Raw genomic sequence first — 25,670 nt, forward strand, 5'->3', positions numbered from 1 at the left:
GCAAAGGCCTCCCCTCGACCTGTTGGGAACATGGCAAAGGGACAGGATCTGGCTCCCTTCCCAACAAAACCGGTACCCAATGTCCCAAGGGATGCTCGTGGGCCAAGGGGACGCAGCCCATCGCCTCCCCTGGGGCACCTTCTGATCGAGGCAGGTCCCTGCCCTCCGGCTCACCTGCCAGCTGCCGAGTTAATTCATTACCCGTCTCCACAGCCAGCAGCTCTGGGAAACTTTTCTCTCATTAAAAGAGTAAAGCCCCGGGGACGGGGACTTGCTGGCAGCGGGCAGGAGGACCCGGCAGAGGATCCACCTCGCTCGCCCCACGGGGACGTGCGATGGAGCGAGGCTCACACGCTCGGGGACACGCTGGAAATGCCACGCGCTGGCGAGAAAGAGCCATGCACGGGTGGCATCCCAGCTCTGGAACAGCGAGGAAACCGAGCTCCAAGCCTGCCAGAGCCGTGCAACATCCCAGCAAAGCTACGGGGAGATCAGGCCCTGGTCCTGCAGCGGGGCTGGGGTGTCCCGGTGCTGTGCCCGCACCCCCAGACAGCCCGGCCGTGCCGTGCCTCAGTTTCCCCTCTTCACTATGGGCTCACTCCCACCACCCAAGGCCCAGCAGAGGGGTGCTGGGGACCAGGTTTATGCGGCTGGCAGTGGCCGGGCAGGGCGGCTGCCCTCCAGGCTGCACTTTTGGGTTAAACCCAGGCGTTCCTCTCTGCACAGACACGAGTAAAAATAACCGCCCCGAGCGCAGCGCAAACCGCAGGCTTTTTATAGCGCTCCATCCCTAGACGGCGGGGCGGGGGCCAGGGCTCCGCCGTGCCCAGGGCAGCCCGCAGGGCGCCGGCCCGGCCGCACCGGCACCCCCCGGCCAGCCGGCACCGGCCCCGCTCCCCCAACCCGTGCGCCCCGACGGGGCTCCCACCGCGGGGCTGCCACCACCCGGGGGTGGAGAACGGGCACGGGGCTGGTGGCACACGGCTGTCACCCCCCCACACACCCAGCCCGGCACCCCGCAGTGCCCTCTACCCCGGTGCCACCCGGTACCGGCTTCCCCACCGGGGGTCGGGGGCTGTCCGCGTCCCGGGACGCACGGGACCCCCCCTCCCCACCCGGGCCACGCACCTGGCCACCGGCTGCTGCTCCTCGGTAAGTCCCCACCGGCACGGCAGCGGGGTCCCGGCGCTGCAACGGAGCCGGCCCGGCCCCGGTGCGGCCCCGCCGCCGCCGTCCGGTGCCGGTGCCGGTGCCGGTCCGGTGCCGGGGCGAGTCCCGGGAGCCGCGCGCTGCCCGCCGCTTGCCCCAGCCGCGCGGTTGCATTTGCATAACCCCGCCCCCTCCGCGTGAAAAATTTGCATAGAGCAGCCGGGCTCCCTTCCCATTGGAGGATATGGGGAGGTGATTTGCATAATCCCGCCCTCCCCAAATAGGAAAGGGGCGGGACGCGCGCTAAGGGTTGGGGTTTGGGGGGGGGGCTGCGGGCAGGCACCAGGGGGGGTTTGGGGTGCTGGGGTGGCATAAAGGGGGTGTTGTGGGGGGGGGATGGAGGGGATTTGGGGTCTGGGGGAGATCTGGGGGAAGGTTTGGGGGGTGTTATGGAGGAGGCTGTGGGGCTGGTAGGGATTTGGGGATGGGGGGAGATGTGGGGCTGATGGGGATTTGGGGCTGGCATGAGATTTAGGGGGTGACTGTGCCCGCACTGCAGGGGAACAGGTTTAGGCTGAGCGGAGGCTTCCTGGGGATGGGTTTAGGGCCAGGTTCTGGGTTTGGCCCACACCAGATCCCCAGGACCCCCCGGCATCACCAGCTCCCCGCACATCCATCCCCTGTGGGGCTGGGGGTGCCCGAACCCCATTCCCCAGGGTCGCAGGGGGCTCAGCAAAACCATGGAGAAAAAAAACCCTCACCTGCTCAGAAACGAAACAGTTAATGCACTCGCTCCTTTTTTTTTATTTTTTATGTTTATAAATGAAATGTTTTGCCCTGCGAGGGGCTTGTCCCTGGCCCCCTGGAGAGGCGGGACAGACACCGGCTGGGACAGACAGACACCAGCCGGGACAGACGCCAGCCGTGGCCGCTGCTGCATTTGCTCAGCTCGGCCATCCCCACCCTGCAGCGAGTGGTCCTGGAAACCAAAGCGGGGGCCGGTGAACCGCAGTGACATAACACGAGGGAGGCTGCGAGGAAGTGCCGGGGACGCTGAGCGAAACCTCAACACGCACCCCACAAGCAGCCGGGGACCTGCTTTGAAAAAAAATTAAAAAAATAAAATAAAATAAAAATAAAAAGCAACCCAGCGCCTGCAAGGTGCAAGCGCTGCAAATCCCGCACGCCGAGCAGGGGCAGGACCCGGTGACACCTGGGACAAACCAGCTGTGATTTCCTGGCACCGTCCCCAGCAGGGGCACGCGGCAGGAACCCGCTGAGCGCCGGGGTACCTCAAGCAGGGTGAGGAGGATGCACGTGTTGGTGGATCCTGCAGCTCGAAACCGGTGCAGAGCGACCCGGTGTGCACTCTGCAGAGCGAAGCGAGCTGCTGCTCCGCCGCCTGGTGACAAACCCGTGGCCAGCTTGGCCTTGGGGGGACACCGATGGATCCTGGCTCTGTGTCCAGGCCCCCAGATGAGCTCCGGAGAGGTCACCGCTTGTCACCGGGGTGAGGACGCCAAGGGCTGCCCTGGAGCTGCTCATCCCACGGGGAGTGTTTACAGCAGCGAGGGGGAACTGATGCAACTCCCCAGCTCTCGCCACGTGAGCGGAGCTTCCAGGGCAGCAGTGGGAAGGGGTTTGCAAGGGTTCGCTGGAAATCTGCTCCCAGGACAGCCCCAGGACGCACACACACGTCGTTATACCCCGTTCACACCGGGGGTCTGGTCCCCATCCCTGGGCAGAGGGGCTGGGGGCTGGCTGGATCCGGGTTCCTGCACAGTTTTTGCAGGCAGAAAGGACGTGACTTCTTGCTCAGAGCTGCTTTTAAAGCTCATGATTTACAGAGGGCTTCAGAGTGCAATTAGCAGACTGTTAATTAGCCCTGCTCATAATCTTAATTGATCCTGAAGAGGAGGAGGAGGAGGGAGGGGGAGCAGAAGTACGAGGGAATCGGCAGAGCAGCATTTTGCCCGCCACGTGTCCAGGTGTCCCCTCCTGCCTTGGGGGGGTTTTGGGGACACGCAGGGTGGCCTCTTGTCCACCCAGACCATGGGACCTCCCTGTCCATTGCCCTTGTTTTGGGGTTCCTTGGGGTTCAGCTTGGCCCAGAGTGCTTCCATCCGCAGCAGCCAACCCCCCTTTTTGGGTGCGGGGCTGCCCAGAGCCCCCCCAGATCAGGGGGTGCCCAGGCTCTGCCTGGCTGCTCCCTGCAGGCTCCATGCTGGAGGTTCGAAAGCTTTGAGCTCCCTCTTGAGGCCCTTCCTGCCCCAAAGTCCTGGGGTTTTGGGGAGCCTGAGCTGCTGGGTGCCCCAGGCTGAACCCCAAACCGAGCAGCCCATGGGGTGCAGCTGAGCCCCGTTGCTCTCCCGGCCACGGCGAGGGGACGGAGACACCGGCACCAGGCACTGGTTTGGGGACCCTGGGCCGAGCGCCAGCGACACGGGGCTGGGGACCAACATCCTGCACAGCCAAAAATGTGAGCGGGGCTGGAAATGAGCAGGGAGCCAAAGCCGTGCTGCCTGCCAAGGCCAACAACACCCGAGTCCAAAATAGCCCCGTGTCCCGTGCGGCTCTGGCTGGAGCAGAGGGTGCCAGCGGGAACCACCCACGCGAGACGCGCAGCCGTGACGGAAAGGTCGCCTGCCCAGATCCCACAGCCAGGCCACCAGGCTGGATGAGCCTGGGTCATACCTGGTCCCTGTCCCCATCCACCTGGCCCTGGCAGGGTGCCCGGGACGTGCACGGAAAGGCACGACCCCAATGTCCCCCTTGTCCCATACGTGCGGGAAATCGGGGCTTTGAGGGCTGAGGGCTCGAGTGGGGAAACTGAGGCAGGGCTTCCCGAAGCACAGCGTCTTCCCAGGATAAGAAGGGACCTGCAGAGTGAATTTTCCCAAAATAACGGGTAACCTTCCCGGCAGGGGGCACGCAAAATGGGGCTGTGGGGGCGCTCAGCGCGAGCCCCCCGAGGGAGAGCACAGCAGAGGGCAATTCCCAGCCGTTCCCAGGGGACGATGTGCTTCTGCTTCCCAGGATATTTATAAGGCACGGGAAACTTGTGCTGACGGCAGGGCAGCGCTTCGCCGGCCCTTTCTCAGCCTCGCAGGAATGTATTTGGGGTGCCCCCTCCCTGGCGAGGAGGCCTCCCCTGCAGGTGGAGACCCGAAGCACGTTTTGGGGGGGCAGGATCAGGCCCTGGCAGCATCCCCTTCCCCCCAGGATTTTCCCAGGGGTGTGGGAATGGGAGAAGCGAGGGGGCTGCGGGGGGGAGCAGAGGGGTGCCGGTGGGGTCCCCCCCCCAGCACCCTCCCGTCCATCTGTCCCCAGAGCCCCCTCCCTTTTCCTGCCCCCTTAGAGGGCTCCGGGGGTGGATGCGGGCGGAGCCGGGGGTCCCGGCCGGTGGGGGGCGGCCCGGCTGTGCACCCCCCTTGGCGAGGGGCCGGCCTTGGGGGGCAGGACCGGCCCGCCCCGACCCGCCCCGGCCGGGCAGAGGCGCACGGAGGGAGGGCGCACGCCTGGAGGGGCCGCAGCTCTGTCCCGGGGCTCGGTGCCGGTGTGGCTGCGGGAGTAGCGGGGGTGCACGGAGCTCCCCGGGCACGGAGCGGCTCTGCCGTCCCGGAGCCCTCCGGTTCTGGGTGTCCCCCGGTTCCCGGTGCGCTCCCGGTGCGCCCCCGGTGCGCCCCGGTTCCCGGTGCCGGTGCCACCATGCCCTCCTCCTACCCGCAGCGTGCCCTGACGGTTCTCCTGCTCTTCGGCACGCTGTCCGCTGCCATGGCCCTGCTGGCTTCCAGCCTCATCTTCCAGCTGCCGGCGGGGCGGCCGGGACCCGGCCCCGGCCCCGGTCCCGGTCCCGGTCCCGGTCGAGGGGCGCTACCGGAGGCGGCGGCCGCCGCGCTGCTGCCGGTGTCGGCCGTGCTGGCCGCGCTCTGCCTGGTGCTCAACGTGAGCTGCCTCCTGCTCTGCCTCCTCCACGGCTACTTCAGCACCGAGCTGTGCCGGGGGCAGGCCGGGACCGACCGGTGAGAGCAGGGGGGGTACCGGGGTTGGGGATGGGCACCGGGGACTGGGGACGGGCACCAGGGATTGGGGATGGGAGCCGGGGATTTGGGCATCGGGGGGATTTTGGGGGGCAGCCGGGTGTTCCGGAGTCCTGGGTGTGCTGGGGAGGCTCGGAGGGGTCTTGGGTCCCCCATTATTGAATGTCCCTGGGGGGTGGGCAGTGGCTGTGGGGACTTTGACGGCGGTGGTTTTGGGGAGCGGTCGGCGCTGCTGGCACACGCTGAGCACTTCGAAATCACAAAGTTCTTCCATCGATGCTGTGCCAGCCCGGGAAGTGGGGTTGCATCTGGCTGATAAACCCGGGGGATGGAAATACGGCCCTCAAATTCAGCATGGAGCTGTGCTGAGTGGCTGTATTATTGTCAAGGGGCAAGTTTGCAGCCACTCATCCACCTGGCTGCGCCACGGCACCTGATTTATTTTCCCCGGTGTGAGCCCAGCCCTTGTGCTGGGGTCTGTATTCGGGGGAGCACAGGGGGTGCCCCAAATTTGTGCCTGTGCAGGGGCAGAGCCGGGCTCTTTGGGGCACTGCTGGCACAGCACCCAAACGACCGCAGGCCCAGGTTCATTAACCAGAAGCCACGTGTTGACTTAATCATTACCAGCAGGTTTACACTCATAAAACTCTCTCCAAAGCAATTCCACCTTCCTCGGGCACAAGCTGGGTTTTGGTGGTGGCCCCCCCCAAAGGGTCCAGCCTGGCACCAGCTCTGCTCTGGGTGCAGAGAAGAAATCAGCTCCCAAATGACAGCAGTTAAATGTGTCTGGGTGGAAACTGGTCTGTGCGTGGGGGTCCCTCATGCGATGGTCTCTGCAGGATCATTTTGGGACCGCTCTGGCTTGGGCAAACCAAAATTCTGCTAGAGGACAGCAGAATTTAGGCTCAACAGCTCTGCCCCTGAGCAGACACAACTTGTGAGCCTTACGCCGTGCACGACGGCCCCAGCAAGTGAGCAACGTCTCCGCTCGGCGCCTTGCAAGCGACGCTGACGTGTCCTCATTAGCGAGGGAGAGCAAAATATTTCTGCAAAACAGAGCTCCTGGAGGAAACCTCGCTCTCTGTGGGAGCTCAGCTCCTGCTGGAAAACTCCGAGCAGAAAATTCCCCATGGGCTGTGAATTTGTCCGAGGTTCGGTATGGATTTGGGGCTGGAAAATGCTCTTTGTGGAAGTGGCGCCGTTCTTTTTTTTTGGGGAGCCCTGAGCACGAGGCAGGACAGGCACTAATCAGGCAGCCAAATGCCAGCTCACAGCACAGGGAGGGAGCGTGCCGGCCGCGGGACAGCTTGGTCAAGGGCTTCAGGTCAGAGCAACCCTCACGCACAGCCGTGGAGCCTGCTGATGCGTCTCCCCGAGCAGGAGAGCTGTCCCCAAATAATTTGGCTTTAAATGATGCTTCTGTGCTCTCCTCCCTGCAAAGTAAGGCCTGCTTTTGGCTCTGCTGCTGGCCGCGCGAGGCTCGGGCAGGTTGGAGCCTGCAAAGGGCAGGGCAGGAGCCTTGGATCTGCACCCAACTGCCTGGCATTGAGAAGATGGCTTGGGCTGGCTGTGCCTCAGTTTCCCCAGCTGTGAGCTGAGCGTTGTGCTCAACTTTGGGAAGAGAAGGGACGGTTCTTGGGACTTTGGGGTGGCTGTTTGCAAGCTGTGCCCACAGCCTGGGGCAGGAGGCAGTGGAGGGACGCAGCCCCTCTCCCCCACGATGCTGGACGCCGTTTGGTGCCATCCCCTCGTGGCCGAGCTGCCCCGGTCCCTCCGGCCGCCGGTTTCATTAGGGGACCCGCTCACGTCCCGGGGCCCTTTCCCACGTTGGGGCTGTCACACTGAATTACCGCTCCGCTTCTCAGCGCCGCGCTCAATGGCCCGAGCCAGCTCCAAACAAAGTCCTTCTCCTCCCCGCTAATCCAACCCCCCCCCCGACTCAGGTAATTAATAAAACAAAGCGGCTGCTCTTCCCCGCCGGGCAGCGAGGAGCGGGTCCAGGCTCTATTAACGGCTCCTGGCTGCGACGGGCAACGCTCGGTGGGGACAGCAAGGCTGGGAGGAGGGGACGGGGTTGGGACACTCTTGGGGGGGGAGCTGGGGACAGGGCACGGCGTCCCTGGGCTGCTTTGTTCGTCCCACGGGGTGGTGGAGGAGCATCACGAGGGCTGAGCCTGCCAGGACCGTCGTGCTGCTGCCCGGTGAGCCGATGTTTCCATGCCAGGGTGGGTTTCCAACCAGCTCCTGGGAGTTTTGGAGGTGCCAGCAGGAGCAGCGGTGCCCTGTGCACCCTTGGCACGGCCAGATGGTTCGGGGGGCTCTTTGTGGCCATCCTGCATCGTGATCCTGCCACATCTCTGGGAGCATTTTTGGGTCTGAGGCTCCACGTCGCCTCCAGCCTGCGCCCCAGCCATGCTACGCCGTGCCCTCATCCTCCTCAGTAGCAGAAGAGTCCCCTGGTGACTTCCAGGGCCCAGAGAGGCAGGACCAAGGTTTGGCACTGCCAGCTCGAGCAGCAGGACGAGCTGGTGGTGGGCTGGGGCTGGCCCCGAGACCGTGCCCACGGAGAGCGCGTGGCCTCGGCCGCAGCGCAGCAGGCGCAGGGGTCGGTGCTGCGCATGGAACAAAGACCCTGCTGGAAAGGAGCTGGTCTTTTCATGTGTTTTAGGCACAATTCAAATACCGAGCCCGCTCCGGACAAAAGGCTTGCAATCTGAGCTGAGCAAAGAAAGCCAATCCCAAGGTTGAAGAGAGAAACCTGGCCTTGCTTCATTCAGTGCAGCGCCACTTTGCTTTTCTCTCGTTTCTTTCAGGGGGGAACGAGCTCGCTGCCTCGCTTCTGTTCCCTGCTTGCTCTTCAGGGTTTGCTGAACAAGGACAAATCACCTGCAAAAAGCCCTGAGCCATATGAATCTGTCCCACCTGCTTTCCGAAGCACAGCTAGAACCAGGCAGGGAAAGTTTGAAAATTCACCTCATCTCACCACCTTCTGTTCCAGAGCGGGAACAACGCAGCCTGGCTGCCTGGGGGAAACCCCAATTCCGCAGAGCTCCTCGGGCTCATGACCTGCCCCTGAACCCCTTCTCTATGCAAAACCAGCGTTTCAGTTTCTCAGCAGGGGCCTCGGCATCAGCGCTTTTCCTGTGCTGAGACCAGCAAAGCGTTTTTCTCACCTCTTTTTGCAGGGCAGACTGGTTCCTTCTGGACAGCCGGACAGTTCGCCACGCCGCCATCGGTTTGTTCTGCTGTGGGGTCTCGGTCTACCTAACAGGCAAGTGCTCGTTTCCCACCAGCACAGCACAGCCCGGCGTGGGGGGAAATTATCCCAGCAGGGCTCGTGCAGCTTCAGCCCAGCCCGTGCCTTCAGTGCCGGTCGCTGAGTGCTCGTGAGCTGCTGAGTTTCCACTCCAGCATCGGGTTTGCTTTGCAAACGTCACGGCCAGCTCATTCCCGTAGTGAGATCTCTCTGTTCCCAGTGCCCAGCCCTCCCGGGGCGCTTCTGCCCTGACCTTTCGCAGCTCAGATGCATCCCTCGAGTCCTCACGCTTCGTTCCGCTTTGCTGCACTCTCCCTTCCAGCTCTTGCCATCTACATGCTGCTGCTCTTCGAACTCGAGGCCGGGATTGCCAGCGCCTGCATCCTCTCCTCCGGCATCATCGTCCTGCTGGTCACGGTGACGCACGCCCTGGTGCGTGCTTCCCAGCTCTCCCGCCGCAGCCACCCCGAGGTCTCTCCCACCCTGTATGAAAACGACTCTGCCCAGCACAGCGACCCTCCCACCGGCGACCTCAACAACAAAAACGTCGCCGCGTCCCGGCCCCGGCCCGAAATCCACCGGGAGTTTTCCTTCCCCCCTTTCCTGGAGCGCAAATCCCAGCTGGGATCCCCGGGCAGCAGCAACCTCACCTCGTCGGGGAGCCCCGGGGCTCGCTCCGAGCAGGAGAGCTACAACCTGCCCCGCACGCACAGGACGCTGTCGGCGGAGTCAGCCCTGCTGCAGGCACAGGGCAAGCCCTGGAACGGTGTCACCCGCGAGATGAGGAACGTGCTGGCCCGCAAACCTGGGGCCTCGGGCAAGGACTCGACGCTGGTGTGAGTGGAAGAGGGGCTTCTTCGCCCCGTCTCATCACGTGGAGGCTGCAGGGTTTGCATCTCTGTTTAGAGCTTAACGTAGGTCCTGTCTCGACCCCTGTGGCAAGGAGCCTCCTCAGACCCGGGGGTGGCTGATTTTCCACCCTCTGCCCTCCTGCAGACAGCTCCCAGTCCCTTGAAGATGCGTGAGGAGCGAGGGGACCTAGTCCACGAGCAGACCTGCCCTCCTTCCCCAGCAGATCCCAGCTTTTTTTGGCTGCCTCTACCTCTCTCCCTTCCCTCTCCCATTTTCCTCCTCCCTCCTCCATCCCCAGAAGCCGGCACTACACCAAGAGCTCACGCCGCCAACCCGAGGGCTTCCCTGCAGCCAGGTTTAAGAAACCAGGCGAGGCGATGGAGGAGCAACAAGTGAGATGGAACCAGAGGAGTCTGAAGGTTGCAGAGAGAGGGTTTGAGGTGGCAGAGAGACCTCCTGCTCGGGCACCAGCACCTCGACACAGCTCGCTGCCCACAGCTCTGGCCCTGCACAGGCCCAGAGCAGCAGCACACTGGGTTCTTCCCCAAATCTTCATCAGCCAGCAGTCAGCAGAGTATTTCAGGGAGTGAAAGGAAGCCACTGATCCAAACAGATCCCCTCACCTTCCGTGTTACTGTCCTGAAAGGCACCTGGCGCCCTGAGCACCATGCAGAGCATTTCTTTGGAAACTGAGCCTGGCACTGCTTTGATCCCCGCATCTCTGGGAAATTCTTCAGCAGAACACAACTGCTGGTTCCAAGGGAGATTAACAGTGCTCGACAAGGGATGAAGAAAGTCCAATTTTGTTTGAAGAGCAGGACAGTTTCTTTTTCACTTGAAAGGCTCCAACTCTACATGTCTTTGTTTTGCTCCATGCCCTGTGAAACAAGCAGAGCCAGCAGGCTCCAAGACCCCCCAGCCTGAGCGAGCAAGAGGGGAAGGTTTGAGACAGAACTTATTTGTTTTGCCTTTTTATTATTGTTCTCACTAAGACCAAATTCAGCACTTCCTGGCACACACACGAGAAACTCTCCCTGCAGAATGCCTCCCGAACAAAGCTGAAGTGTGCCTACATTAAGTCTTTCCACAGCCACCTACGAAATACTGAAAGCAAGACCTAGTTTTTGCTGAGATACTTCTGTGGCCAAGAGGTAGAGAGAAAAATGCCTCGTAGCAGTCTGCCATCAGAAAGAACTGGAAAGGACAAATGCAGAACCACCCCGTTTCCCTTTTTGCAGAACAGTGTGGGAAGAGGCTGCCCCACAAAGGCAGTCCTGACCCCAGGAGTTTTTTTGCCTGCTCAGGTGCAGCACCTCGTTCCTGGGAACAGCGAGGCAGGCGGACCTGTGGGCAGCTTCACAGACTGAGCGGAAGGGTTCTTAGTCCTCCACGTGGTCGGTGAGCACGGAGCTGGGCTGGAGAAGAAGGCAGAGGACAGCCAGTCTTGTCTGAAATCAGGAACTAGCTGGAGGATTCTTGGCTTGTGGGCCAGCGGTGCTGTAAAAAGAAAGAGACAGTCATGTCCAGCAGGCAGGCAGGACGTCAGCAGCCATGGGAATGTGAAGAACCAGGGGAGCCCTAAAATAAAGCCTCACTGCTCGGAGAGGGAGAGCTGCTAAGACAAGCACACCTTTCAGCGTGCTGCGCAGGCTACGGAGCAGCACACAGCAGCCCCCACGGGTGTCAAGACAGCAATCGTCACAGCCACACCACCGCAAAAACAAACAAACAAACAAGAAACAACTCTAAAAATGCTCTGTTAGGGCTGCACGGTGTGACCCCGCTGCAACGGGCAACTGGGAAAACACAGACCCTGTACCAGAAATGTCTAAAGCGGAGTCGTTCTGCAGAGACAGAGGTGCTTTGTCTGCTGGGGGGGTTTTATCCAGGATGGGCATTTAGAACTGTCCGTGGTGGGCAGGGGCATTTGGGAGTCTTCTCACTCCTAAGCAGTCAGACGCCAACACCAACACAGTTCTCAGGAGAGACAAATACACTGGGCTCAGACAATCTGCTGGAAGATGTTTTCGTAGCTGTAGTTCAGCTGCAGGCACACAAAAATGCATAATCTTTCTGCCACATCTGTCAGCACCGCTAATCTCTGAGGGACTCTCCTCAAAAAAAGCCACATGGATGACAGGGTACCAAAGGCAGCCTCTCACCTACTCCATCTCAGTAGCACCACTCCAAATGCCTTTAACACAACAAATATTTAATGTATTACGGAACCAAACATCCCTTTTTAAATAAGGAAATAAATTATTTTCCAGTTACCCTTTTGTAAACAAGATTATTTGCTTCCCATGGCAAACAAAGCCAGAAAAAAAATCACTGGAAGGCAAGCAGCACGCTCTTATAAATAACAGCCTGGAATCACATTACTGAGATAACCGCTTGGCGTGTTTGTACTGGGCTGTTTTACATCTCCAGAGCCTCTGGGAGCCAGAACGGGTGCCCAGATACACGGGCAGGTCGGTGCCAAGCCCCCTCGCTACCTGCGGCCCTGAGCAGCGTTCAGCTGATCCTTCATGGCGATGGCGTGCTTGAGCAGGCTGTCGATGCTCTTGAAGTACACGCTGCTGTCCGTCATGTTCTTTATGGCACTGAAAGCAGAGAAGGGGTGGAGGGAGGAGGGCTGGTTAATATTTCCCCCTGCGGCGTGGTTTTAGAGCCCCCTGCTTTGGCAGAGAGGACCGGGAGGAAGAAACCTCAGCTTTAGGCAGCGCTCTGCAGCTTCAGCCACTAAATCGGCTGTGGGTGGATCTCCTGCAGGAGATCTGGCAGCTCTGCCATGCACACACGATTTGGGATGAGCGGGCACCTCATCAAAGCGAAGCCCCCGAGGTTCGGAGAGCTCTGCCTGCACCCTGAGCCTCCCACCCCAACCGCTCCTTCCCGGCTCACAGCAGGAAGGTGCCAGCGAAGCGCAGGTTGCTTCGTTTCCAGCCCCAAAGCCGTGCTGCTGAGCCCAGCCCCTCTTTTTCGGAGAGCTCTGCACCTACCTGCAGGCGTACTCCACCGTGTAGATGGCTCCTTGGCTTTGCTCCTCCCAGCTCTGCATGTCGGACTGCAAGAGAAGAGCAGGCAGCGTTGGGCACGCACGGGGGGAGCTCTGCCAGCCCTGCCCTACCGAGGTTTTTGGCTGCTTTTCACTAGAAGCTGAGCTTGGATCCCAGCTCCTGCCCGACAGCCTGCGACGCCTGGCTCCGGGTGCCGAGCCCCAGCATGTAAAAGAGCCATTTATTGTGTGGGTTTCTGGAAGGGCTACTGCTTCGGGCCAACCTTTCAGATGCTCCGGCCAAATTCCCCTTGTTTTCGGATGTGCCCGCGAGGCAGCGAAGAGGCACGGTGAGGCAGGCTGTGAGCAGCTGCCCGAGCGCACAGGACTGCCTGGAAGTGCCAGCGAAATCAGACCTCCTGGTGGGCCTGGTCCAGGCTCTGAGCTAAGCCAGCTCCCTCCCCAATCCCCCGTGCAAACCCAGATAAAATTGTTTATTCTGCAGCACCGAAAGCTCTCGTTTCATCAGACCTGCAACTCAGAACCGTTTTCACAGCCACAAGCCCCCCTGTTCTGCTGTCTGAAACTCTGCTGTCCGATCCCAAGCAGCACTCAGCACCGTGCCCTTCTTTTTATGAGCCTGGAAGAAGCCCCGGGGACTCCACACGAGTCCAGGGACTACACGCAGCTCTGGCGTGGCACGTAACTGCACGCTGGAGCTCCAAGGAAAGGGAAAACCAAGCGAATACACAAATTACAATGAAAGCGCAGCTCGATTCAGAGGTGTAGCTCAATAGGTAACTATTTCCAAAGTCCTTAAGTAGCTCGGGCACTCTTGAAAATATGTTCTCATGGGAGCTAATTCTCAAGTCTATTCTGCTGGGTCTAGTTACAAGGCAGAGGAAATCCAAGGGCCCCTTTTTGTGCCTGAAGGAGGTCGGGTAGGAGCTTGGAGCGCGTCCAAAATCACTTCTGCTGTTCAAAGCCTGTCCTACATCGGGACGCTTGACCACAGAGCTCTCAAGCACAAAAGAAACAAGCCTCCACATGCAGTGCTCTAGGCAGTTCTCCGCAGGAGAGGGTACGTCAGCCCGGGACTCACAACCCCAGAAGCCGTCCTGCAGAGACCGTGCTTGCTCCGCAGTCCGATCATGTTTTGCACGACCGTATCTGTGGCTGAGAGCAGGGTTTGAGAGCAGAGGCAGCTGCAGAAGACACGGATATCTCCTGCAGCTCCTCAGCCTGTTCACTCCGAGAGGTGCCAGACGATCTTTAACAACCGTTTAGAGCCTGACATCCCGCTGGCTCAGCCGCTTGTGCCACCAGAGCAGCGCTCTGGCCGCCCTCGTGAAAGGTTCTGCCCCGCGAAGGGCAGGAGACCCCAGGGAACAAATTCCCAGCCCCATTTCTTCCACCTTTTCTGGACAATTTGAAGCGCTGACCCTCAGCCTGCAAAGCCCAGCACAGGGCGAGGGCACCGGGGCAAAACTGGAAAGGCCGAGACGGCGGCTGCAGAGCTCCTACGAGCAAGTGGGGATGATGCCGTCTGCTCCAACAGCCGCTTTTCCGTGCTCCTGCCACTTCTGAGCACCAGCAGATTTTAATCATTTCCCAGTACCAGAGCCACTGACGCCCGTTCCCAGCATCCCCACCACTTCCCGGGAATGTGATGCCCTTAATTAGGAACAAAAAGCCTCTCCCTCGAGCTCCCGGCTTCTTAATCTTTCCTTCGTGTTCTTTCTTGAAATTCCCAGGCTGTGCCCTCGGATGCAGTTTAAGAGCTAAAGCCAGCTATTAACATCCAACAGCACTTAACGACAGATCCCTGCTGCCTGGCAGCAAATTAACGAGGAGATCTACGTTCTCCAAAGACCAGGGGAAATCCAGACGGGCTGCTTGGCGTGGAGCAGGGCTTAGCAGCTCAGCCACGGCACGTGGAGGCAGCCAGGGCCTCGCATCGCTCTCCCTCTTATCAGCGAGGTGCTAAATCTGCCTGGAGACTTTCAGATGGTGAGGGAGGCATTAAGATTATTTCTAATCAAATCAAAGAAAGTTGCTTGTTGGAAAGGCGTGGGGGTGACCTTCTCCTTGCCTAAACTTTTTTCTCCCAGCTCCCTCCCTCCTGGTTTTTCCTAGATTTAATCCCCTGGGAGTTTTAAAGGCTGGGTTTCAGGAGAACTCTGCCGCAAGGCTGAAGGAGAGCTGGGAAGCACCAATAAATCCCGCTCCCTTCACCCATTACTTACACCTGGGGAATAAATTACACAAGAACGGATCCGCGCAGACCGCTCCTCTTTCTTCTTTTCCGTTCCGAGGAATGAAAACCACCCTGCTCTAACGCCTTTGCTCTGAGGTAGATAAAACCTGACAGCGCCTTCACGGCGCGCAGCCCCGCTGACACCCTCCTGTTCCAGTGCCTTGCTGCAGAGCCGACGGCCCCAAAATATCCCCCCCCCACCAAATTGAACACTCCTCTGTGCCAACAGCCCTGTCAAAGCACCGAGCACGTCCCTCTCTGCAAGGGTTTGGCCGCCTGGGCTGAGGGGTTTGACAGGCACAGCCTGTTTGCTGCAAACTGCAGCGCCTGGAACTGGGATAAAACGAGAGAGGGATCAAAAAAAAGAGGGGATCTGACCACAGGGAGGACAGCAAGCTCCCAACCACGACGCTGCAGCCTTTGAAAAATGAATATGGGAGCGGGTGAGGCTGGAGGAGGTGTCACCACCAGCAGCTCTGCGTCCCGTTGTTCCAGCTGCACCAAATCACCTCCTTACCCTTCTTAGCATTTTCTTCCAGCCCTCGCCACGTGGATGCACGAGTAAACACAAAGGCAGGAGCCAAAAAAAGGGCTCAGAAGCTTTGCCCTGACCTGCACCGTCACTGCAGGAGCCAGCACCCAGGGCAGGAGATGCTGGGAGGCTGAAAATGAAGGTAGAAAAGGCAAAAGGCGCGTAACGGTTGTGCTGGCTGCAGTCACACTGCTGCTGGCACAGGAAGAAGGTGGAAAACAGCAGCAAATTGGGCTAAAAAGAACTCTCTGAGATGGCTGAGAACCGATGAGCCCGTCTAGCAGGGAAACTGCGAGCATCAAAGGCTGGCAGAGATCCTGCCCAGCACAAACCCCGCTGTCTGCCAACACGCCCCGTGTCCGGCACGGCCTCTCGGCTGTCGCTTCCATTTGTGCTGCTGCGTGGCCCCTCGCCCCCGTCCCCGTGACAAACCGTGCTGTGATGGAAACTGATCTCTTCCCTCTGCATGACTCCTCATACAATTTGCTCAATTTCCTTTTGTTCCGGCCACCTTCCCCGAAACTTGATTAAATGAGAGCGAGTGACGGCGCAGGAATAATATTAGAAGCCCGTGATGCGATCGCATCGGCGTGTGCTATAGGTGCACACACAGCTCTGCGTACCCAGGGCCGCACGCAGGCACGTATAGAAAATGCTAATAAATAATTGAATAATAAAGTGTCACAATCCAGGTTAATTTGGAAACTAGGGCTGTAAAGCAAAGGTGAAAAATGGGGCCTGACAGTGCATTAGCATAGACATGAAGCAGTAATCTATTCATGAGACATCACTCCTAATGAATCATGACTGGCAGAAGAGGGAGAAGGACAACAAGGCTGGCATTAAAGTGTCTCCGCTCCGTGCTCTGGAGGGAAGTAGGAACACAGCTGTGAGATGCGATTCATTATCCTGCCTTGCCTCGTGTGGGCTCCTCGCACTTGTTTCTTCCCACTCCCCCTTCCCTCCTCCTGCCCTCCTCCTGATTTTATGTCGGAAATAAAAATCTTGCAGTGTAGCCAGGGGTAATAAGATTTAACGCCTGCCTCCTCCCCCCTCCCCGTACAAGACAGGCTGCTCATTTTTTCTGCTCATTTTTCTTTGTCTCCGCACTTTGTCTCCGGTGCTGGGAGCTTTGGGATGAGGTTGGCCTGGAAAGTTTCACCAGATGAACGTGCAAATCCTCCTCAGCCCCTCCAGTTTGGGCTGAGCGGGGTCCCACAGCACCTCAACCCTTCTCAGATAATGTTTGTGCCCCCAGGGCTGATTCCCTTCCTCCTTCCCCATCGTTCCAAGATGGGGACAAATTTCCAGCTCAGGAAAAGAGCCCGAATTTGGCTGTGTCTTAGGTTCGGAGGCCGAAGCGAAGCCCGACTCACCTTGTGCTGAGCGAGCTCTGGAAGCGATCTCCTGACGTGCTCCTGGAGGCGATAAAGCGCCACGGAGGGCTCGTTGGCCAGGACGTACATGCTCTCCGTGAACTTGTCCGTAACTGCAACGAGAGAAGCGGCGGAATTACTGAAAGCAGGGAGCAGGGGGGAGGAAAGCGGGGTTCGAGGGGCTCCCTTGGGGGGGCTGGGGGGGCTCAGGGAGCACCCGCTGCAGCCTCCCACACCCCAGCTGCTCAGCGCCCTGCGGGGGCTGCTCTGGAACAAGGTGATGCCAGGGGAAAGGAAAAGAAATCAGAGCAAAAACCCAAATATTTCGGATCGCCAGCCTGTTAACAAGGGTGTGAAGGCAACACCACGACAGGCAGCTCGCTTCCACAGCAAGGAGCACCGGGTGGGACATCGCCAGCCCCAGCAGCTCAGCGCCAGCAGGGGTTTGTCCTGGTTTTGAGGACAGGGCCGCAGTTTTTGAGCAATTTGAGGTGGCCACGAGGCAGCGGGGGGCAGCGGGGGGCTGCTGGCTTGGCCACCTCGAGGGCTGGGGGCTCTGAGTCTCAGCCTGGTCCCAGCCCTCGAGCTCTCCTGCACCTCAGCCGCCTCCACTTTGGGGTCCTTCTCCTTCCCCCTCCACACACCCACCCAACACCCCAAAAGCTCCCCCACAGTGGCCGGGGGGGGTCAGGAAGGGCCGGTGCTGCCCCCAGCCCCCCAAATCCCCCCCTGACCCCGTCCCACCTGCGCTCACATAGAAACCCCTTTGGGGTGCCACTTCCACAGGCTGACAGCTCCTCACGGGACATTACCTCGCTTTGAACATTTTATTTTATTTTATTTTATTTTATTTTATTTTATTTTATTTTATTTTATTTTATTTTATTTTATTTTATTTTAATTTTATTTATGCCGACTCCTCTGCCCCGCTGTCTGCTTTACCGGCCCCGTCCCCCCCGGCTCAGGGCTTTTCTTCTGTACGAGAAGAAAAAGCCTTCTGAAGGCGACCGCGACCCATCGCCAGCCCCTGAGTTGCCCGCCCTGCCCTGTCGCGACATGTCGCGCCCTGCCCTCCCGCGACACGCCCCGCCCTGCCCCGTCACGGCCCCGTGACGACCAACAAAACAACGAAACGGGTCGCGGGCTGCTCTTCCCTCCTCTCTCCCGCCCCGCAGGGCCCTATCGCGACAGATGCTGTCGCTACGGGGCCCTATCGCGACCCGCGCGGCCGCTGCGGGGCCATATCGCGACCCGCGCGGCCGCCGCGGCTCCCTATCGCAACCCAGCCTGTCGCGACTGGGCGATAGCGGGTACCTCCCCCCCTCCACCAGCGCTGCCGGGGCCGCTCCGACCTTTCTTCACCTTCAGCTGCATCTCGGGCTCCTCCATGCCGGCCCCGCCGCTTCCTCTTCCGCCGGTGCCGCCGCTCCCCGCCCCGGCCGGGCACCGAGCCCCGGGCACAAGCGTTCCGCCTCGCTCCCCCCCCCAAAAAAAAACCCACAAAAAACAGGGTTCCCCCCTCAAATCGGGGGTCCACCTCAAAAGAAAACAAACTTGGGGTCTTTCCCCAAAAAACTTGACCACTCGCAGCCGTTGGCGGAGCCCCGGAGCGCGGCCCCCAGCAGGTAACCGCCGCCTTCCTCCTCAGGGCTTGGAGGGCTCGGGTGGGCGCGGGGCTCGCCCCCCCCCCCCGCTCCTTTCCCGGTGTCACCGTGTGGGGACAGCACCGGGACCCCCCCCGGGAACCCCCCCGGGACCCTCGGGGCTCGAGGAAGGGGGATCCAAAAGGGTTCCTCACGGGGCCGGGGGCTGGGGGTGAGGCCAGGCCTGTGGGGGAGGCAGGGGGGTGGCAGGGGGTGGCAGGGGGTAGGGGGTGGCCCCTGGGTGGTGGGGGCAAAAAGGGGCCCGAAATTAAGGGGAGCGATGGCTGCGCGTGGGGACGGGGCGGCCTGCACCCCACAACAGCCCATTGTGTCCTGGGAGACGGCCCTGCTGCCCCCCCTGCCTTGATATGGTTGTGGGGTGGTTCCCTCATGGAAGGTTTTGTCCCCTTCTTGACACGATTATGGGGCAGTTCCCCCCATAAAAGGTTTATTCCCCTTCACACGGTGGTGGGGCAGTTCCCCTGAGGAAGCTTTTTCCTTTTTTTTACGCTTTAGTGTCGCAGTTCCCCCATGGAAGGTGAGGAAGCAGCCGCCCGTCTCATGGAGGCTCCCCTGAGTGACGAGGACGCCCAGGAGCTGCCAGAAGAGGGTGAGAATGGAGCTGAAGGAGCAGCAGCCATGGAGGAGCTGACTGGGACCGAGGACACAGAAGATGGAGGTGTCCCCACGGGGCTCCTGCAGCCGGACAGGGACATTTTGTGCTCCAGCTCTGTGGACGGTGAGTGCTGGGGGTGGCAGGGGGGTGACAGCTGAGACAGGGCGTACCCAGAACCAAACCCCCCAGGGGGATTCAGACAGAGAAGGAGCCTGGTGAAAGCAGCTTTCCTGCACCCCCCTGCAGCAGTAGGGGTGGCTGTGAGGTGCTTGTTGAGCCAGCCAGGCTCGGCAAAGTGACACCAAGGTCCCCAACAATTATCCTTGTTCTGCAGGTGGAGCAGACGCTCTTCTCAAGCCCTCAGCTGCCTCGATGGACAGGCAGAGGAGCACTGAGCTCTCAGCCCTTGACAGTGAGTATTGCAGAGCCTGGTGCTCACAGATCCTGGTGCGCAGCCCCAGAGGGAGACGGGCGTGGGAGAGGTCATCTGCCTGCAAAGGGATCTCTCATCCCACAAACGCAGCTGGAAAAAAGTCCTTTACCACTCTTGGTCCCTTCCAAAATGCAGCAAGACTAAGTCCGGATCTAAGCCTTGCAGATGACTTGTGTTGGCAGTGAGAGGTCGCTGCAGCTCCATGCAGAGGAACTGGAGTTTGTAAAGTCTTTCTCTGCACTTTCCTAATTAAACTGCCAGTCGCTTGTTGGAAATACACCCAGGTTTCCAAGTGGAGCTCTTCATGCGTAGGAAATACGAGGATGAACTTGAGTGCATCCCCAGGCTGTCCTCTGCAGTATATCGTGTGCAATTATGCCATTAATGCCAGATCCCTGTCTCCCGTGGTGGCCCAGATGGACCGTGCCCCTCCTTGGGCAGCTGTTCGGGCTGTTTTCTCTTCCCTGCTCAGCTGTTGGTCCCCGCACGCTGGTCAAACCTCGATCTCCAGGCTCTTCCCTTGCAAGGGGATAATTCCTTCTGTGCAGAGCTCAGTTTTGACAGGAGGGAACAGCTTTGGATAAGTCGCGTTAGGCTGACAGGAGTTTCCGTGAGGCACTCGGCCTCTGGTCAGCCTGGTTCCTCCCTGGACACAGAGGAAATGTTCCCTGACTCTCTCCTCTCTCTGGAACAGGCTTCCCCCTGAAGCACTCGAACACGCTGACGAACAGGCAGCGCGGCAACGAGGTCTCGGCCCTCCCAGCCACGCTGGACAGTGAGTACAGCTGGGCACATCGTGCTCTGCACCTCACACTGCAGACGTGGGGATGCAGAGGGAGCAGCAGGACAGTGGGACTGGAGCCTCCCTCCATCTGCTGCTGTCCCTCTGTTCTCAGCGTCTGCAGAAAGCCGTTAATTACCCACTGGCGTTTTTGGGGGTTCACTTGGGGCTGTTTGGGTATCACCTGCAGGGCTCCCCCTTGCAGATGAGCTGATTTTTGTCCTGATGGTTGCATTCTCTCTCCCCTAGCGCTGTCCATTCACCAGCTAGCTGCTCAAGGTGAGCTCAGCCAGCTGAAGGAGCACCTTCGGAAAGGTACGTGTCTGTGGGATCTCATCCCAGCTCATGCCGAGTCCTGCCAGCTCACAGAGCACCCTTTGATAAACCCTTGGCTTAGTTGTACAGCCTTTGCTGGCTTTATAGGGGGGTGACAGGACGCAGAGGGGGGTTTCGACCTTCCTATTTAAGATGTCTGGTTTTGTGCAGGGGAGAACTTGGTAAATAAACGTGACGAGAGAGGTTTCACGCCGCTGATCTGGGCTGCAGCCTTTGGAGAGATCGAAACGGTCCGTCACCTGCTGGAATGGGTAAGGCCACATTTGTGCAGTGCCTTGTTAACAAGAGACTTCCCAGTGCCTGCCAAAATGTCCAGAACTGTCCCTGTGCCTCAGCCAGCCTTTCCCCCGGCACCAAACAGGCCACATTTGCAGAGCTAATGGCTCAGACGCTGCTGGATGCTCCCCGTCAGGCTGCGGGCTAAGTCAGGAGCATGAAGAGCCTTATCTCACAGCTAGCAATAACTGTTTGTAATTAAATATCTGCTTATTGGTAATTTGAGATCAGACTTATCACTTGGGCCCCGTAATCTGCCCGTAAATGCGCTCGCTGAGGTATCATTGCAGTTAATGAACTCATCCCTGCATCGTCCTCAAGTGCTGGGCCTGCAGCCAGGGGCTGTGTGGGGGTGAGCAGGGACCAGGTCCTTGTGTGCTCCCCGAAGCTCTGTCCTCGTGTTACATAAACCCTGGCCCAATGCTGGCTCCGTTAGCTGCAGTTTGTTACCAGAAAGACAAACAGAACCCCAAATAAATGAGGGAATGCGTTGCTAGAGGAGATAGTGAAATCCAGGAGAGGTCCACGGCTCGCAGAGCTCAGAGGACAGGGCAGGTTTTTAGGTAGAGGACTAACAAAAGAGAGGATAGATACTGTCCAGGCGCCTCTAGACAGGGCCAGTAATGCTGTTCCTGGTGATGGGGGAAAGAACTGAGTAACAGAAGCCATGAGGCTTAACTTACTGACACTGGAGAAGGGCTTTTAAGTCCTCACCTGAGACTTTTGTTGATTAGAACATGCCTGGTAAGGACTTTGGGAAGGAGAGGTCACAGGGACTGGGGGAGCGCTCTCTTCCCCACGAGGTTGAGGACCTGGCTCCACAATCAGCCAGCCCAGGGCGTTCAGCAAGGCTGTGCCAAGCTCCCTGCGTCTCAGCAGGGCTCCTTCACCCAGCGGGGCTAACATCTGTGCTGTCTCCCCAGGGTGCTGACCCCCACGCGCTGGCGAAGGAGCGGGAGAGCGCCCTGTCCCTGGCCAGCATGGGCGGCTACACCGACATCGTCATCATGCTGCTGGAGAGGAACGCAGACATCAACATCTACGACTGGGTGAGTTCTGCCGCAGCACTGCGAGCGACACCAGGCCCCAGACGAGGCTCTGCAAAGCTCATTTTTAAAAGCAGCAGCGAGTTCACCTCGTTCCGGGCCGAGTCAGCAGCAGCGCGCTTCTCCCAGCTGCTTCCCAGGCTCACAACGCTCGTTTACTTGCTCACGCAGTTGTTACGAGAGATTAATCTAGATAATAATTTTAAATGGTTTCCTCGCTTGCTCGCAGTGGTGATGTTACCAGCCACAAGGAAACTGCACTCAGAAATTAAGGTTGTCTTTCGGATTACAGTTATTTTATTGCATACAGAGAATAAAACCCGCGCAGAGCCGCTCTGCAAGAAAACGCTCAGCCCGGAGCTGGGAGAGGGTAGAAAGGGGAGCCCAGTGGGTCAGGGATCGACCTCTCTGGGAGGAGCAGGAGCTGTGTGAGCACAGCCCCGTGCGAGGCCAGCAATGACACAGCCCCTTCCCTTTCCCTGCAGAACGGTGGCACTCCTCTGCTCTACGCCGTGCGCGGCAATCACGTCAAGTGTGTCGAGGCCCTACTAGGTAACGGGGAAGATCCGCGCTTAATCCTCGGCCTCGAGTTGTGGCTTGTTGGTAACCGCCTTGGGGACGGAGCCTGACGTGCCTGGGGGGAAAGCCTGAGCAGCCTGGGGGTGTCACGGGGCGCTGCCCAGCCAGGAGGGGCGCTTTTTGGGGGTCTCCTCACCCTGCACCGGCCCCAGAGGGGACGCTGTGTCAGCAGGGGCACGCTGCGCCCTGACTGCCACTGCCTGCTTGCAGCTCGTGGTGCCGACCTGACGACAGAAGCAGATTCTGGCTACACCCCGATGGATCTGGCCGTGGCCCTGGGGCACAAGAAAGGCAAGTGTCCCTTCCACACGTGGCAGGGAGCCCTGACTTCCCTCCGCAGCGACCCTACAGGCAACTCCCAGCTCAGCTTAGGGCTTTCTTTGACCTTCCACCACAGCTCCCTGCTCTGCCATGCAGAGAAACTGAGCCAGAGAAGTCAGATTAGGTCCTGTTCCCCTTGCTCCCTGTCCAAACCAGAGCTGTGCTGGCAGTGGGACTGGGACAGGAGAGATGGGCCCCTGGAGAAAGGGATTTTCCAGCTTCCCCTTGGAAAACAGGAGCCAAAGAGTGCCCAGGTCCTACCCACAGCAGAAACGGGTTCTTACAGGCTCAGCTTCCCTGGGTTTCACCTCTCTCCCTTCTCTTCCCCTCATTAGTCCAACAGGTTATTGAAAATCACATCCTCAAGCTATTCCAGAACAAAGGGTTGGAGTGACAGTGGCTCACGCTGCAGCACCAGTGCTTCTCTTGGCCGACGCAGGGCTCTCTTCTGGGACCAACGTGGCCTGACCCAGCGGTCCCAAAACGGGCAGCAGCACAGTGCTTCGAGCAAGGAGCACGTGGAGGAAGCTGTGAACCAACAGCTTGGCCTCGGCGGATTTAAGCCACTCCTGGAAGGTGGCACGGCCTCGGTGCCTCGCACCCAGGGACACTCACTCCTCAGGGCAGCTGCATTTCTGCTCCTTCTGGACTCGGCTGCTTCGTGCGTGCATTCAAGTATTGCATTTTTTTGGAAGTAAACCCTAAAAGCAGCCGTGTGGAGCCCTATCTCTTACCTCAATTGCATCCCCGTGGTCTGTCACGGCAGCCAGCCCCCCATCCCAGCACCAGCTAATAGGGAACTGGGCCAACCAAGCTCTTCAAGGCTGGCACCCTCCTGGCGCCCCCATATTCCTCAGGGCTCAGTCCTGGGGTGTCTCTGACCCAAAAAGCAGCCGGGAAGGAGCTGGGGGCCACCACCACCGTTTATTCAGCCGGCTGCATGGGCTGCATTCCCCCCAAAAAAGGCACCAGAGGTGGTTTGCAAGTCCAGCCCGTGGATCCCTGCACAAACATCCCTCCTGCAAGGCCATCCCGGGGGGGCGTGAGGGTCCCCTCTCCACTTTGGGGTGCAGCTGGGGGCGGCGCAGCCCTGCTGGCAGGGTTTGCTGTCCCGTTTCTCCCCATGCAGCAGAGCCCCCGGGGGCAGGGGGGGGGAAATGAGGGTGCTGGGAGAGCAGCCCCCCAATGCCACTGCCCTACAGCCTCTCCCCCAGCACCCTGAGGTGGTACACCACGATGCGCCCAAAGAAGTCCGTGCTGTTCTCAAAGGTGATCTTCAGCTTATCCAGAGCCGTCTCCTCCACCTCGAATCTGTGCAAGGCCCATAAAGGAAAAAAAAAAAAACAAAAAAAAAACAAAACACAACAAAACCGGGGAGGGGGACACCCCCACGTGGGGGTAAACCTGTTGTAGCAGCAGCAAAGTGCCACCAGGCACCTGTAGGATCGTACCCTAAAGACCTCAAGTGGCAAAAAGGATATCTGCATGGCGTTAATGTCCTCGGGGTACAGCTCGGATATTTTCACCAGTTCTTCGCCCGTTCTGCAGCCTGTGGGGTGTGAGGGTGAAGGCAGCCGCGTGGAGGTGCTGGGGGAGCCCTAAATGACTGCTGTGGGCTCAGTCACCCCAAAAATCCTCCCTGCACGGCTCTGCTGCAGGGCTGGGAGCAGCGGGTTTGCCAAATGATGGGCGAGGTTCCCAAAGTGACCTGGAGAACCCCAGGTCCTCACTCTGCACCCCAATTCTGCTCCAACCCATGGCCCCAAGCCCCTCTGGAGTTTTAGGAACAGCTAACAAATGGCTTTGGGCCCTATAACAAAGCTTTGCGGGATCCAGGCATGGATAAAGGGAACCAGAGGCACCCCAGGAGCAGCTCCTCACCTTCCAGCGTGCACAGCCGGCTGGAGAATCCCCCCTGGAACTGGATGTGGAGCTCTGAGACCTTGACGGTGTGGGGGAAATCCAGGGCAACCCACTGGCGCGCACCCTGGAGGCAGGAACGACACCGGGGCTCCGTCAGGGTGGGGACAACGGGGTTTTTAACGGGGACACGGCTCCCACCCTCACCCCAGTACCTGGTCCGAGTTCCAGCACGTCTCCTCGTTGGCGTCGAACATGTGCTGCTTCCCGAACTGCTTCACGTCCCGGTTCAGCACGGAGCTCACCCTACAGGAATGTGGGTCACCATCCCGGGGACATGATGGGGACAGCGTGGCCCTGTCCCCCCACCCCGTCCCCCTGGGGACCAGGACTCACCTCGTGGCCGTGTCGGCGCAGATCAGGGGCTCCGCGGGCATCGCTGCGTGCGGGGAGATGGGATCGGGAACGGCTGCAGGGTATAGGGGGCACCTGGAGAAAATTGGGGGCACCTGGGCAGGGCTGCGGCACCCGATGGGACGTCCCAAGCAGCAGTAGGGGCAACCTGGAGTTACTTGGGACCCCTGAGCAGCACTGGGGACCCCCAGGAGAAATGGGAACCCCGAGCGCATTGGGGACCCTATGGCACCTTTGGGGACCCCCAGTAGAAATGGGAACCCCGAGCAGCATTGGGGACCCTATAGCACCTTTGGGGACCCCTGGCCAGTACTGGGGACCCCCAGAGAGCATTAGGGACCCCCGGACAACCATGGGGGCACCCAGTAGCAATGGTGACCCCCCGAGCATCCCCCCGCGCCCCCTCCCATGCCTCCCCCAGCCCCACGCTCACCCCGTGCCCCCCCCGCGCCCATCCCTGCGCACACCCCGTACCCCCCCCGTGTCCCCCAGCCCCACATTTACCCCATACACCCCCCCCTGCGCCCCCAGCCCCGTACTCACCTCGTGCCCCCCCCGTGCAGGAAACGGCGCAGCCGCTTCCGTGGGGCCGGACCCGCCTCCCCCCGCCCCCCCCCGCGCTCCGCCCCCCCCCCCCCGCCAACCGGGGAGCGGCTTTGGGGTGGGGGCACCCCCAATGCACCGGTGGGGGACACTGGGGGGGGACAGGGGAGAAGCGGGGGGGACCCTACAGCACCGCCGGGGGGGCCCCATAGCGGCACCCCGGGGGCTGGCGCTGCACCCCCAAGGGGGGGTCAAGCCCCCCCCATTGAGGGCTTCGGTGGGGACCCCACGCTTCAGGGTTTGGGGGGGCTTTGCGCCGTGTCCCCCCCCCCCAGGGGGTGCGCAAAGTGGGCAGGAGCCCC

General features: G+C 60.0%; 5 protein-coding genes across 10 annotated transcripts in view; 2 read left to right on the forward strand and 3 right to left on the reverse strand.

The window, feature by feature from the left end:
* The window catches only part of MEF2B (myocyte enhancer factor 2B), a 47,302-nt gene extending 45,978 nt beyond the window's left edge, over nucleotides 1-1,324 (reverse strand). The window contains exon 1 of the mRNA XM_068661566.1: nucleotides 1,129-1,324. The gene's annotated coding sequence lies outside the window, so the exon portion shown is untranslated. The remainder of the gene's footprint in view (nucleotides 1-1,128) is intronic.
* A 2,780-nt stretch (nucleotides 1,325-4,104) lies between these two features.
* LOC137844834 (transmembrane protein 221-like) lies at nucleotides 4,105-11,570 on the forward strand. The gene is made up of 3 exons (XM_068661471.1): nucleotides 4,105-5,171; nucleotides 8,375-8,460; nucleotides 8,768-11,570. The coding sequence occupies exons 1-3, from the start codon at nucleotides 4,261-4,263 to the stop codon at nucleotides 9,283-9,285; spliced, it is 1,515 nt and encodes a 504-aa protein (XP_068517572.1). The 5' UTR covers nucleotides 4,105-4,260; the 3' UTR covers nucleotides 9,286-11,570.
* Nucleotides 10,253-17,931, reverse strand: BORCS8 (BLOC-1 related complex subunit 8). Its single transcript, XM_068661481.1, has 5 exons — nucleotides 17,813-17,931; nucleotides 16,461-16,573; nucleotides 12,300-12,364; nucleotides 11,793-11,900; nucleotides 10,253-10,794 (listed from the first exon to the last, which is right to left on the reverse strand). The coding sequence occupies exons 1-5, from the start codon at nucleotides 17,847-17,849 to the stop codon at nucleotides 10,752-10,754; spliced, it is 366 nt and encodes a 121-aa protein (XP_068517582.1). The 5' UTR covers nucleotides 17,850-17,931; the 3' UTR covers nucleotides 10,253-10,751.
* An 11-nt stretch (nucleotides 17,932-17,942) lies between these two features.
* Nucleotides 17,943-23,211, forward strand: RFXANK (regulatory factor X associated ankyrin containing protein). 5 transcript variants are annotated; one of them, XM_068661475.1, is made up of 10 exons: nucleotides 17,943-18,085; nucleotides 18,620-18,842; nucleotides 19,054-19,131; nucleotides 19,847-19,927; nucleotides 20,183-20,248; nucleotides 20,420-20,520; nucleotides 21,469-21,594; nucleotides 22,077-22,194; nucleotides 22,381-22,461; nucleotides 22,827-23,211. In XM_068661475.1, exons 2-10 carry the CDS (start codon nucleotides 18,635-18,637, stop codon nucleotides 22,883-22,885), a joined length of 918 nt encoding a protein of 305 aa, XP_068517576.1. In that variant the 5' UTR covers nucleotides 17,943-18,085; nucleotides 18,620-18,634; the 3' UTR covers nucleotides 22,886-23,211. The 5 variants fall into 5 exon arrangements, with proteins under 5 accessions (XP_068517576.1, XP_068517577.1, XP_068517573.1 ...); XM_068661476.1 differs by having other exon boundaries at nucleotides 22,077-22,143; XM_068661472.1 differs by having other exon boundaries at nucleotides 22,381-23,211.
* On the reverse strand, nucleotides 21,860-25,368 carry NR2C2AP (nuclear receptor 2C2 associated protein). Of its 2 annotated transcripts, none has more exons than XM_068661479.1 (6): nucleotides 25,309-25,368; nucleotides 24,748-24,840; nucleotides 24,567-24,657; nucleotides 24,373-24,478; nucleotides 23,972-24,040; nucleotides 21,860-23,803 (listed from the first exon to the last, which is right to left on the reverse strand). In XM_068661479.1, the coding sequence occupies exons 2-6, from the start codon at nucleotides 24,786-24,788 to the stop codon at nucleotides 23,688-23,690; spliced, it is 423 nt and encodes a 140-aa protein (XP_068517580.1). In that variant the 5' UTR covers nucleotides 24,789-24,840; nucleotides 25,309-25,368; the 3' UTR covers nucleotides 21,860-23,687. The 2 variants fall into 2 exon arrangements, with proteins under 2 accessions (XP_068517580.1, XP_068517579.1); XM_068661478.1 differs by lacking the exon at nucleotides 25,309-25,368 and adding an exon at nucleotides 25,270-25,288.
* Between the last annotated feature and the right edge of the window lie 302 nt (nucleotides 25,369-25,670).

Source organism: Anas acuta, chromosome 26 (assembly GCF_963932015.1).
Source record: "Anas acuta chromosome 26, bAnaAcu1.1, whole genome shotgun sequence".
In the NCBI taxonomy this organism is placed as follows: domain Eukaryota; kingdom Metazoa; phylum Chordata; class Aves; order Anseriformes; family Anatidae; genus Anas; species Anas acuta.

Coding starts and splice junctions, on each gene's coding strand:
- LOC137844834 (XM_068661471.1), top strand. CDS start 4,261: ATGTATTTGGGGTGCCCCCTCCCTGGCGAGGAGGCCTCCCCTGCAGGT. Junction 5,172..8,374: donor GGGCAGGCCGGGACCGACCG/GTGAGAGCAGGG, acceptor CTCTTTTTGCAG/GGCAGACTGGTTCCTTCTGG. Junction 8,461..8,767: donor GGTCTCGGTCTACCTAACAG/GCAAGTGCTCGT, acceptor TCTCCCTTCCAG/CTCTTGCCATCTACATGCTG.
- BORCS8 (XM_068661481.1), bottom strand. CDS start 17,849: ATGGAGGAGCCCGAGATGCAGCTGAAGGTGAAGAAAG. Junction 12,365..16,460: donor CAGAGCTCGCTCAGCACAAG/GTGAGTCGGGCT, acceptor CTTCTCTTGCAG/TCCGACATGCAGAGCTGGGA. Junction 11,901..12,299: donor ACGGTGGAGTACGCCTGCAG/GTAGGTGCAGAG, acceptor CTCTGCTTTCAG/TGCCATAAAGAACATGACGG.
- RFXANK (XM_068661472.1), top strand. CDS start 18,635: ATGGAAGGTGAGGAAGCAGCCGCCCGTCTCATGGAGGCTCCCCTGAGT. Junction 19,132..19,846: donor TGAGCTCTCAGCCCTTGACA/GTGAGTATTGCA, acceptor TCTCTGGAACAG/GCTTCCCCCTGAAGCACTCG. Junction 21,595..22,076: donor ACATCAACATCTACGACTGG/GTGAGTTCTGCC, acceptor CTTTCCCTGCAG/AACGGTGGCACTCCTCTGCT.
- NR2C2AP (XM_068661478.1), bottom strand. Junction 24,658..24,747: donor TGCGCCGACACGGCCACGAG/GTGAGTCCTGGT, acceptor ACATTCCTGTAG/GGTGAGCTCCGTGCTGAACC. Junction 23,804..23,971: donor GGACATTAACGCCATGCAGA/TATCCTTTTTGC, acceptor GGGCCTTGCACA/GATTCGAGGTGGAGGAGACG.